Source organism: Stigmatopora nigra, chromosome 22, assembly GCF_051989575.1.
Source record: "Stigmatopora nigra isolate UIUO_SnigA chromosome 22, RoL_Snig_1.1, whole genome shotgun sequence".
NCBI classification, from domain to species: domain Eukaryota; kingdom Metazoa; phylum Chordata; class Actinopteri; order Syngnathiformes; family Syngnathidae; genus Stigmatopora; species Stigmatopora nigra.
In genome coordinates this window covers 3,362,139-3,375,473 of record NC_135529.1, presented here as the reverse complement: position 1 = coordinate 3,375,473, position 13,335 = coordinate 3,362,139, and the positions used below count along the sequence as shown (strand labels likewise).

The 13,335-nt window shown below is 41.0% G+C and overlaps 1 protein-coding gene across 1 annotated transcript in view; it reads left to right on the top strand.

Annotated features, from left to right (window-relative positions):
- LOC144215509 (zinc finger SWIM domain-containing protein 6-like) overlaps positions 1 to 9,970 on the top strand; it is a 55,758-nt gene extending 45,788 nt beyond the window's left edge. Inside the window, exons 12-15 of the mRNA XM_077744488.1 lie at positions 3,759 to 3,916; positions 4,040 to 4,203; positions 4,315 to 4,396; positions 4,666 to 9,970. Of these exons, the coding sequence (XP_077600614.1) occupies positions 3,759 to 3,916; positions 4,040 to 4,203; positions 4,315 to 4,396; positions 4,666 to 5,531 (1,270 nt within the window). The 3' untranslated portion in view covers positions 5,532 to 9,970. The remainder of the gene's footprint in view (positions 1 to 3,758; positions 3,917 to 4,039; positions 4,204 to 4,314; positions 4,397 to 4,665) is intronic.
- The last annotated feature ends 3,365 nt before the right edge of the window (positions 9,971 to 13,335 follow it).

The following is a 13,335-nucleotide window of genomic DNA, read 5'->3' as shown; positions in this document are numbered from 1 at the left end:
CCTAACACATATTTGCACGGTGGGTGTACCAAATGTGATGCAGACCTGACACATTGGTTTGGGAGAGAATAAACTAGAGTTAAATCAAAATGTTGAAGGAGATGAAGAAGAATATGATTCTTGTTGCTCTTCCACATTTGCCTTATCGCTGTTTCTCCAAAGCCAAAGAGCGCCTGGTATTTTCATTCGCGATTTCCATAGGCGATACAAGCCTTGCAATGCTAATGAAGCTAGATCCTCTCCATAATCCACAACCTTTGATCCGCTGCATAATCTTTGCCGACGCAGCACTGTTTATGCTCTCATTGCGACAATGTTAAAGCAGTGACATTGGCTTGAAATGGGGCTAGACACCGCAGACTGTTTTAAAAGTATAATCTTAATCTGTAATATTAAATTCAAATAGAGTCCCTAATAAAATGTCTATTCTCATTGTCTGCAACATTCTCCAAAATGAAAAGTCCCAGAGGTCTCTGAAGGTTGTGTATGGAAGGGGCTCTTGTCTGCTGATGCAAAGGGGGTTTACTGTCGACATGAGAAAAACACCGTGACACAGGGGAGGGTTGGTCGTCATGGAGATGCTGACCAAATACCTCATCTGGTGGCCTCGGGATTTGAGTAAAACAGGCACCAAACTGGGTCCCCACCTCCCACTTCCCACATCTTTGTTCCGCTTGTGGTAAATATATCTCTAGGTGTTTTAAGAGTGCTACCTCCAATTCATTATCCCAGATTAACTCGATATAGGTTAGCTACGACAAATCCCTTCTTTGGCTTTTCCTTTTGTTCTGTGGTTTATTTCCATATTCTTGATTTTGCGCCCATTCTAAAACCCTCTAATATGCCAAAATTCTTTTTTAGCAGAAAATCATTTTCAGTGTTAACAATGCTTGTCGACGTAATACAGACTCGTATTTTGGGTCTCAGAAAGCAGCAATGTTTGTTAGCCATCATTTACTTTATGATGAATTGCTTACAGTGCACTCTACTGTACTCTACAAGCATGTTACTACCTACATTGGAGACTCCATTGTGACTGTGATGGATTTTTGGCCTATATATGCCCTGTGATCAGTTTTGCCTTTCCTGTCCCTTTCCTCTGTCTTATCGGGGGTTCCATTGAGATATGTATACAAAACAAAGTGAGCTGTGTCAGGCTTTATCTTCCCTGCAACCCCTGCATCTATAGACCTTGTTCAGAGATGTTTTCTATCTTGCCTACTCTCACTTGATCTGGTCCCACAGCATGGATGCATGCTACTGTACTTATATACTTGAGGGAACGCTTGCACAACATCCTATGGAGAAGATAGCGAACAAAAGCTCAATATGGATTTCCACTCCCAACACGTCGAGGAGGTTATTTTTCAGCAGTCCTGGCTGGCCTCTCCAGCTCCAATCCAATGAAGGCCCTCTGGCTCTCTCTGGTGCAAAGCAAACAAAGCGTGGAATGTTGATGAGGCCTCCATCTTTTTTACCCAGGGCCCTTTTTCTTTGCTTTACCGCACCCCAGGAATCTTCCACAAGGGCCCCCAGTATGGCAAAGACTTTTAGTCACTCGTGTTTTGGATGGGGAGAGAGGAAGGAAATCGGCTCTTGCTTGACCATCTTAAACAAGTGCAAATGGTCGCCACATTATATGAATCATAGCAGGGGCTTTTTTGTCACTTCCCGCTTGCTGTGTAATGTTTATTAAGAGTCTCAGTCTCATGTAGAATATACATTTATATTACAGTAAATCAGGAATGAGTTACAGTTTACTATACTGTATCCAAGTGCAGTGTTCATGTTAAAACAGTACATACAATTATATTGATTCACATCTATGCACCTGATCTTCCCCATCTCCTCACTGGTTCCTGCACAATTACAGCCTGAAATGCCAGAAATTCAGCCAGTGAATCATACATTAACAAAAAAAAAGTTTCATGGACAAGTTGTTCAATTCTAGGTTACTAGCCCACACAGTAAACATACATAATGGCAACCATTAGTCCAGTAGATGACGCAACCGCATCACAAGTGTGCCTGCCTCACTGAGCTACAAGAGCTTCAGGCCCAGAGTATAATGTTACATGAGGTGTTTACACTCTCACGAGGCCACACATCCTTCTTATATCAGTTAAAAGTCCAGTTGGAGATGAAGCCGTTTGCTTGTGGGACACAACCTACTGGCTATTAGCTATCAGCACACATCTCCCCATGCCCATGCCATCCATTCTTAAAATACTATTCAGCTTACTCGACATAGGAATGTTCCCTGCTGTGCAAGCACAAATTGTCTGTACTATGCCTGAATACTGCTGTATCCTCTTCAGGTGAATAGTCTTATAGTGTCTGCTGGGCATTTGGCTTAAGAGAGTGTAGTCTCATCATGGGTTAAGGGCCAGTGCAAGTGGCAATTATAATAATTATGTGATCAAACTTTCTCTCACTCATTGTTCATCAACTGTAGTAGTTAACTCTCATTAATTTTTTCAACCAAAAACCAACCTTTACTTAACCTCTTAACAATACCGTATTTGGCGCTATCATACAACTTTGAAAAACACACTACACGCATAGGCAGACTAAAAATGCACTAGTACTGTACATAAATACTATACACTTAATTAAACACAAGCAAAGTAAAACAGCCGAGTGGACTACACAGGTTTTGGTAGCCACATTAAGACAAAAGCATAAACAAACATTAACTTCCACTTTGTGCATTTAAGTGCATTAAAGTTGGCTATTCCACAAGTTGGCTTCAAAGTAATACTGTTATGTGAGCTTCTTAGTAAATCTAAAAAAAATGCTAATGCTTAATTGTGAATATTGTATAGGTCTTTTTAATAGCAGCAACTGTTCCTTTTAAGAAGAAAAAAGGGATAATTTTACTTGCAAGTATTCATTTTCACAGAAACATGTTTTGGCAACTGTGTCATGCAGAAAGTGTCTTTTGGAACAGGCCTTCGTACACTAACAGGACAACATGCGCCGAAATTGAAAGTTGGTGTTGAGCATCACGTTGCTTTTTACCGGGTTGCTTTGATGTGTTCCAAAAGGGCAGGTGTGTGTGTGACTGTGTCTGTATGTGAATGTGTGTGTGAGCATGTGCTGGTATTTGTTTGATGTATGTCCAGCCCCTGTGCGGCTGGAAGGTGAATCCTCTAATTTCCCCACGGAGTCAATTAGCTTTGTGATTGGTTGAGAGGAGGCCAGGTTTCTGCCTTGTGAAGCAGAGGAGACCTTTTGAAAAGGGAGCGGTACAGAACAGGAAGAGTGAAGCAGAATAGGAGATGAGACGGCCACAGGATAAGCCTCAGAAACCCTGGCCCATCTTGCCTTGATGATGAGAATGATGAGAGCTTGAGGTTCCTCCGGTCAAAGCAGGTCTCGCTGAGATCCATGCTGACTAAATAGCAACTTGAGGGTTGTATGCAAATTTTTAGTCTGCTGAAACCATGTTTTAATATTCAAGGTTTTCATTTCTCATCTCCCCAATAGCCACTCTCAATCCAGCAGGTGTGCTTTTTGTACAGAGTAGTCATGACTTTGTATGTAAAATGTATCTCACTCTGCGAAAGTTTTGTTACATCTCGGGTTGGTTAATAAATAATAATGTTTCTTTTCCTGTTGGCTCTCTATCTGCATTTTCCTCCTGATGACTGTCATTTTGCAAATCCCGAATCTCTAAATCAGCCCATGCTACATGAAAATCATAAAAAAACATTGAAATTGTGGGATCTTATCACATGATGTCATTTTTTTCCCAGGTTGCCCGTGTTGGAGTCGACGGCATCGTCCGGCGATTTGTCCAGGCCTCACCATATTGTGTCGGTGGTACCTAACCGCTACCCACGCTGGTTCACGCTCAGCCACATTGAATCTCAGCAGTGTGAGCTGGCCTCCACCATGCTCACTGCAGCCAAAGGTATGTACTCTAGCACGCGCCTTAGCAAAACAGACTGTGAAAGTATTAGGACAAAACAGGCTTGGCTATCTAGTGCACTTGCTCGCCCTAAATATATTCAACTGTGTTCTCTTTGTTTTTCAGGTGACAGTCGGAGGCTGGAGACGGTGCTAGAGTCTATCCAGAAGAACATCCACTCATCGTCTCATATCTTCAAACTGGCGCAAGACGCGTTCAAGATTGCCACGCTGATGGACAGCCTGCCTGACATCACGCTGCTAAAAGTTGCCCTTGAGCTGGGACTGCAAGTAGGTGCACTGTGGAAAACTGTGGGGCTCAATTGGTTTGATCCATACATCTCAGGAGAAAAATATTTCCATTGAGCTTCTGTTAACTGATGCTTGTTTTGTCTTGATCAGGTGATGAGAATAACGCTTTCGACCTTAAACTGGAGGCGGCGAGAAATGGTACGCTGGCTAGTCACGTGTGCCACGGAAGTCGGTAAGTTATCGCTGTGTTGTATTCAATTATTAAAAATAAATGGAATGAATAAGCTATCATCTCATAGAAACTTTAATTTTAGATGTCGCATCGTAAAATTGTGAGAAAAATACAAAGCTTCCTGTTAAGTGGTAGGGAAGCATGAAATGTATGACAAAAGCATTTTTGCCATTTTGTAAAAGACGATCCAGTTGTGTTATTACATCAACGGCATGGAGACAGTAAGGTAGTTCACCCCTCGGTCTTTGCACGTTGTGTGTTTGCATTAGGCGTGTACGCATTGGACAGCATCATGCAGAGCTGGTTCACCCTCTTCACTCCCACCGAGGCCACCAGCATCGTGGCCACCACGGTCATGTCCAACAGCACCATTGTGCGCCTACACCTGGACTGCCACCAGCAGGAGAACCTGGCGTCGTCTGCTCGCACCTTGGCCCTGCAGTGCGCCATGAAGGACCCCCAGAACTGCGCGCTTTCGGCTCTGACGCTCTGCGAAAAGGACCACATTGCCTTCGAGACAGCCTACCAGATTGTACTGGACGCCGCCACCACGGGGATGAGCTACACGCAGCTGTTTACCATTGCGCGCTACATGGAGCACCGTGGCTACCCCATGCGCGCCTACAAGCTGGCCACGCTGGCCATGGCGCACCTGAACCTCAGCTACAACCAGGACACGCACCCGGCCATCAACGACGTGCTCTGGGCTTGCGCGCTCAGTCAGTCGCTGGGCAAGAACGAGCTGGCCGCCGTCATCCCGCTGGTGGTGAAGAGCGTCAAGTGCGCCACGGTGCTCTCGGACATTTTGCGCCGCTGTACGCTGACTACGCCGGGAATGGTGTCGGCGCTGCACAGCCGGCGAAACTCGGGAAAGCTCATGTCGCTGGACAAGGCGCCGCTCAGGCAGCTGCTGGACGCTACCATCGGGGCCTACATCAATACCACGCACTCACGCCTCACGCACATCAGCCCGCGACACTACAGCGAGTTCATTGAGTTCCTGGGGAAGGCACGTGAGACGTTCATGATGGCGCATGACGGACACATCCAATTCACGCAGTTCATAGACAACCTGAAACAGATCTACAAGGGCAAAAAGAAACTCATGATGCTGGTGAGGGAGCGCTTCGGCTGAGCTCCGCTACTTTTATACCGACTCGATTCTGCCTTCTTTTACTGCGGTCAGGCCAGTCACCTTTTCGGAAAGACCAAGCCCAGCCAGCCGCCCAGCGTTTTTTTTCATAGACTTCGTTATGTGCATTAGGGGAATGAGACATGAGTGGCTTCAGAATGAAAGTCACTTTATTAAAAATTTGATAGAAAAGAAAATAACAGATATTTGAGAACCGCTACTCTTCAAGGCAACACTGGAACCTACCTTGAAGATCTAATAATTTCAAAGTAAAAGTACAAAGTGGAATGCATATCTCGGAGGCTCAAATCAGGCAAAAAAAAAAAAAACTAAATATGAGCATTTTCAAAGTACCTTTTGGAAACACCTCATTTAATTTGCATTACGATCAAAATTAATCATTTTCAAGCTTCATTTATTTTGAGATGGTCAGTCTTGAGCTACTCTAGTGTAAAACAAAAGTAGAATGGTTCCTGAATATCTCAATTTTCTATGAAATTAGATGAAATGACATATTTTTAAAAGTATCTTGTAATGCCACATGTTATTTTTGTGCTTTAGTTTGATTCTCTGGGTGGTCCCCAAAATTGGAGTGGTTAATGGAAATCACAGTTTGAGAAAAAAGGGTCGTTTTACTTTAATTTTTAACTTGTACCTCAATTAGAGTACATTAGTTGGACTCCAGGGGTGGTCCAGTGTCCCACTTGAATGGACCAGTTTTATCCATCTATTTTTAATAGTTTTTTTTAATAAAGCCACTACGTTGCACTACTGTAATGCACATAATACAGCTTACGATCCAAATGTGGGCGGTGAGTTTGACTTAATCTTTCTGACTGGAGGCTGGCCAGAACGCAGTCTAATTTTTTGGAACTCCCAGGAAAGAAAAAGACAAAAAAAAAAAAAAACAGGTTGCAAAACGAAGCGCTGAAGCGGAAAAGGAAAAAACAAACTCCACAGAGCCACAGGCGGTATTATTGTTCTTGCTGTTGTTCTCGTTACAAACATTATCGCTATTATTATTGATAATAATATTATTACTACTACGTGTACAGATTTTTTTTTATAAACGAGAGGAAATTCGTCACATTGTGAATGTTGTGCGTCTGCGTGTGTATGAAAGGAGAACGATAATGTTTTGTTCCCAAACCTCTTTTTCTTTCTGTTGAGTTGGACTGGTGCATCTCCATACATTTCAAAAGAGGGAGAAAATGTCATTTCTTTGCGTAGATTAATAACTAAGGTGAATTTATGGATTTACCGAACGGATTGGACATATTCCATGATACAGATATTGGTTAAAAAACAATCCAATCGTATATAATGAAGAAGTGTGGTAGGAATTGGTCTATCAGGCTAACTGTAACATGTATTGCATAAATTAAGCGAATCTTTCATTCAATCATTTTTTTATTTCATTAAATTATCAGTTGTCTTTGTAAATTATACAAAGAAACCAATCAGCAATATAAACTTTAAACATTTTTGCATATTATTTATTGAATTAATAGTTACAATGAATGTAGTAATTGTTAATTAAACCATTTTTAAATCAGTGTATTGTCAAACTGATCCATTTTGCACATTTATGCCTGTTTTGCATCTCATTTACAAAAGGTCTAAAGTTTATATTTAAAGTTTCATTTGAAGTCATTTTTTGGGTTAACCTACTTTGTTTTGGTTGCAATCGATCCAGCAGAGAACATTTTACGATAAGTATTCTGCTCAAATAAGCATCACCTAACTGCAATCAACTGATTGATTACACTCTCATCTTATTTGGTTAGAATGTAATCCTGCAGCGCTTTCTCCAATAGTTTGGCAAACTCTGTTATAATGTATTGAGATGCACCTACCTGTATGTGGCTGAATTGCCTTCTACAGTAGCGCTTGTGTTCTAAAAATCAAAACAACTGAGAAAAAAAAACTGCATCGTCAGACCAGAAACGAAGGCTTTAAAAACACACACAGATCACCTCCCCTTTGGCCCCTAGGCCCCCCCAATAGGGGGCGCTTGGCAACACTGCTCATCTTCAAAAGACAAAAAAAGCCACCATCAGCATTTCCGTAGCACTCGAGCAGCCATTAGTTTTCTCTCTGCACCAATTCGCACGACCATGCTCTTAGCACCCACCTGTGTAATGTGATGCATGCAGCTAACTGCAAACATGGCACATTCGAATTCATCCTTGCTGGATTATGGTACATTAACAGTAGCTACACCTGCATAATCCAATTTAAAAGCGATTAAAAAACTGTTATATATACACACTGTCAGAGAGGTATTTTTAGCAATGTGTTTATTATTGTAGCTTGTTGTACTCCGCTCTCGCTAATATATTGGGTGAATTAGCTGGGATATTGGCCAAGATTATTGTCAAAATTAGATTTACCCCTGTGGATGTGTAATCCAAAACTGAACTCAGTTTTTCAGGTCAAGTTTTAGAGGTTTTTGTGAAAATAAAACAAAACAAAACAGAAGTTTAAAAAAAAAACAACAACAGCAAAACACTGCTTAACATTTGTGCTTGTTTTATAAAGTGTTACAAAAAATGACTTGATGTAATATGAAAGGAACCAGCATGACAGCAATGTTGAACACTAATGTCCATACAAAGGATATTGCTGGTTGTGTGCATGTAGAAACATTATAGTCAATAGATAAACTGTAGAGAAGAAACTTTGACCTGTTTGTGAAAAACTGCCATCAGATGTGGATTATGCATCCAAAAATCAGCTATATATATGTATATATATTTTTTCTCATAACATAACCAGTATTACCATGTGTCTGCACCACTGACAAGCATGTTTAATCCATTACAACTGAAATGTTAAGCACTAAAAATGTGATTAGTTGCCAATCAATTATCCCTTTGAGATCAAAAAATGAATGAAGGTTATCTTTTGTATGCAGAAAGTCCACATTTTAAAATACTAGTCCAACTGTACACGATATGTAAAAATAAACTGTGGCTCCATTGGAATTTCAATTCATGGAACAACACTACAAAACTGTAAATGCAAGCATCTCTCTGACAGTGTTTTTGACAAGTATCGTACAGGGGAAATGTTGTGTCCAGTGAGTAGAACTGTGCTAAAGGGGTATTACCTCATTGATGCAGTGCTGTCGCCATGGATATTTTGGGCACATAATTTAGCCGACAGTGTTTATCAATGGTTCCTCTTCCTGCCCTCGGATTGGCTAACAATAGACGTGTCACTTCTCATCCCATCTCTGCCATTTTCTTGATTTTATTTTAATTTTTTTTCTCAATAGGTCAGTGTCATTGGTTTCCCTGTGTGTGTCATAGCATTGAGACTTTCTACTGTTGAAAAAAAAAAAAGTGTGCAAGCTCCACTAATTGTCCACCGAGTGTTCTCAGGGATTTCTTTTCCTCCACAAAATAAAAGGCGGGACAAAAACAACGACTGACTGCAAGAAAAGGAAAAAAAAAACATCAACATGAGTGAGCATTTATTGTACTCTGTATATATGCCATAGTATATATGTCTGAAAATGGAGGATCTGAAAGTATATGTTAACTAATTTATACAGAGTATTCTATGTAATGTGAAATACTTGAAGCCGCTGTAGTTTGCTCTCTCTCTCTTTTTCTCTCTCTCCTGTCTTCTTTTTTAAAATTTGTTTTTGTCATGTGATGGAAACATATCAGGAGGACAAGACATCATTCCTGCTGACTAAGGCATACAGACCAGGAAAGGATGTCTAAAGTACTCGCTGGGGGCCAGTAACACGTTTTTTAATCGCTTTAATCCACTTTAAATTCATTTCATGCAGTAAAAATCCACACTGGGTCTCCTATTACGCACACCTGTCAACAAAAATTCTGTCTTTACTCTCCTTCATTTTTTTGTCCTTTTCTTTTACTGTAAATGTGTCTTGACAAAAATAGCAGCCTTTTCTTCTTGCCTTGTCTTAACGCTTTAACGTAACCAAACAGGAATTTCTGTCTAACAACCAAACGCGTTTAAAAGGGGTGAGAGGCCAGAGAGCCACCTTGGCCCAGCTTTAGTGTCCTTAATTAGTAAAAAAAAAAAAAAAAGGAGAAAGAAAAAGTGTATGGTTGTGTTGTTTAACTCTTCTTACCTGCTTTTGACGACAAAGCAGCTCTTCGCCTGTCTCTGGTGGTTGAGAACAAAAAAAAAAGAAAAAAAAAGTGCATACGTTGTTGTCCGCTGTCTCGCAAGAATTTCCTCTTGAGTCTTTCTGGCTGTTTTCTTTCTGTTTGTGTAGGAAGCTCTCTTTTTTTTATTTATTATGATGACCCATGTATACATGCTTCTGAAATTCAAATTTGATACGCCGATATCAATTTATTTATGTAACTAAATCACTGTTTTATAATCTTGTTAATGAGTCAATAATTGATTTTTTTTTTCGTTTGTTTCTTTGTTTAAATAAAAGTTAATTTTTGAAATCTTGACGTCCTCGGCTGCACTTTTGCTAAGTGTATGTATATATATATATATATATATATATATATATATATATATATATATATATATATATATATATATATATATATATATATATATATATATACTGAAATTGAACAAAGAAAATCATTGTTATCTTTACTTTAATCATACTGTAAGCACTCACCCCCACTTTACTGTTTTATTTTTTTCTTCTCTTTCTTTGGCAGGTCTTACACTATTATGGGACGTGTCAGAGATGTCAGGGGCGGGGGACCCTAACATCGGCCTCAATGCTGTCATGTGGAAATGTTAGCCCTTGCTGGTCGTGTCAGCCGAGCTGCAGGATGACTACATTGGCGCACTTTGTCAGGTGTTTGCTCGGCCCGCTTGGTGTACGCTCGTGTCAGCGGGTCTTGAGGGAACAGGCGGGAACAGGTGGTAGCGGCAGACTTACAGAAGCTCCTGACAGTACTGAGGTCCCTTGACTCTTAGCACCCCCCACCCCTCATTAAACATTATGACAAAAAAAACACCACAATCCCTCAATGTGTATAATGTAATGTCCCATGCCTACTGACTTAAGTTGGCTAGAATAGGCTACAGCACCCCTACAATCATTGTAGCACAATTTTTTCCCGTCAGAGGTCGCATTCATGTCTATGTTAGGATTCACCAGAGTGGCAATGTGTGGAAATTGCCACCCTAAAAAGACAGGCTTACCACCTCAGAAAATCTGTAGTACATTATAACATCATGAAAGGGGTCCTGCCCTCCTTTCGCACCCCAATAAAAAAAATCTAGATTTGCCCCTGCAGGTGTCCAATTGTTATGCGGTGGGACAAAAGAATGTGGACACTCACTATTGTTGGTTGTTGAAGTGTCCACCGGGGTATGAAGGAATTCGCTACCTTTGTTAACATACCTTACTCAGTGCCGTCAAAGGCCACGCTGAAGTGTCCAATTGTTATGCGTTCATGTGTGACCCGCATTCGGGTTTGTTGCTCGAGAGCAGCTGGTAATGACGTCCCACAGGTGCAAACGAGCGCAAGCAGTCCTGTCTAAGTATATACTTCTGATGACATTGTGATCACACGCCGTTTCTTTTCATGCTCAAAAAGGATGAAAAAAAATCTATGAATTCCAAGCCAACGTCATCATCTTCTCACTTCTCGCAGCATCAAGCCTGACGTTTGTTCGCCGTAGCTGTCAAAATTTCTGCCTTTCAACTTTCACCTCTAACACAAAGAGAATAGTTTGAATATGGAACAAAAGAAGCCTTTATAAGCACACAATCTACGTCAGTTGGAGCATTGAATACTACATGTCATCGTCAGCAACCATCACTTGGTGATGATCCTGATTTTCTTTCAAATTGCTTCTAGCCTTTTTGTCACCCATCTTTTGGCATGTCTGACAAACAAACATCAGCACATATTCTATTTTTTTATTGGAATACCATTTTTGTTTCACATATACTTGTTATCATGTTCAGAGTGAAAGGACATTGACTTTTAACCGTAAAATTTAAAATTATTATAACATGTTTCTTTAATGTCCATTGGTATATTGTGGCCAATTCATAAATATGCAAAGTTCAAATCTTACATAATCAATTGTTATCCCTTAAAAAGTATTATTTTTTTGACTGTGCTTCCAACAAATGCCATGCCCTCCACTAATTAGCTGATTATGTTGCAGGTGCCTTCAATCAACGAAGAGAAATGACACAAAGTTGCACAGCTTCTCCTTGACAGGTAATGTTTTTTTGAAGTTCCATATTTATTACCAAATCAAATATTATTGTGTGCTGATACATTGTTCACTCATTTGCTGTCATTGTCAACAAAAGGTGTCTAACCCATTTAAACTGGGAGGGTTGGCAGTGAATGATTATATTTCAATGCCAAAGGCACGATTGCCAGCCGACAAAATGTTGTTTAGAAGTCAAGGTTGGCCCAGTGTAAAAGACACTAAGTCATTCTCTTTCAACGTCAAAGGACGCAAGTGTTTCTTTGGGTGCTCGATTACATTACGCACGAAACACGAACACAAAAAAAAAAAAAAGATCACAGGCGCGTGTTCTTCGACACGGCCCCGCAGCAAAGCGGGACTCGTCTTGTTCGCCCTCCAGAAGGCCGATGGAGTTTGATCTCCTCTCTGCACCCCACCCCCTCCCTCCCCTCCCCTACCCAATATCCATCTGCCCTGAGGCGCCTGATTAAATGCTAATTAAATCCGTTAGCGCCGCTATCGCAGCCGCTAACTCCTCTCTCTCGCTTTGTCATGGAGATTAATGCCCCTCGTTCATCACGGACTACCTGCCCGGCTGGTGAAAAACCAGCGCCCCACCCCCTCCTCCAAGATGGAAGAGGGCTTTAAATTTTAATTTGAAAATTGCCCTCAATTACTCGGCCGGCGACCACTTGGCGGGAGGCGGGGTTACGACGGCAGGTCAGCGGCCGTGATGAGCGATAAGGGGACATTAATAAGAGCTGGCCCGGGTTCATTTAAAAGCAGACAGGCCGCTTTCTCATTATTGAGCTCCCACCAGCTTTATTTAAAGGACTTTATTTAAGGCCGGCCCGTGAATGTGTCCTGCAGGACAGACACTTAAAGCGTCTGACAGAGTGGGAAAGTTACGACCATAACTTACACCCTGACCAGTGAGCGCTTACACACACACGTGCACACACACACACACACACACACACACACACACACACACACACACACACACACACACACACACACACACACACACACACGTGCACACACACACGGTATACAGGGCCCATCTCTCTTTTTTTCTGACATTTCACAGGCCAGTGAGCCTCCACGAGCCACTGAGGAGCCCAAAAATGTTTGAACAAAGTTACACACGTCATTTACTTTTACACCTCCGACAATCTCCAGCCCACAAATGTTTTAGTGGAGCCAATACGCGTAATGATTATAAGCAATTGGAGGCTACTGAGCGAGGGATAACATGCTGGCGTCACTGTACGACCCATTTCTTTTTTTTAAAAAGCCTTGTTAGGCTTCTATCTGAAGCTTTTCTTTTTTTTTGTATTAAATTCTTAGTTATACTTCAGAATACCAACCAGAATTAGGAATAAGCACAATGCATCATTGATAAATATTGATAGTAACAAATTAAAGAATGCCACATAATATTAATTTGTAGCCTGGTGTTATTTATGATGACTTTAATAGCACAATTTTTCTCCTGTTTGAGTTTGATTTATTTAATAGGGAACAGCACATATAAATGGACATAATTTCCATCTTTAGTCCTTTATTATGATTACTTACAATTCATATTATTGTACAATGACTACATTGTGGGATGATAAAATAGAGTTAC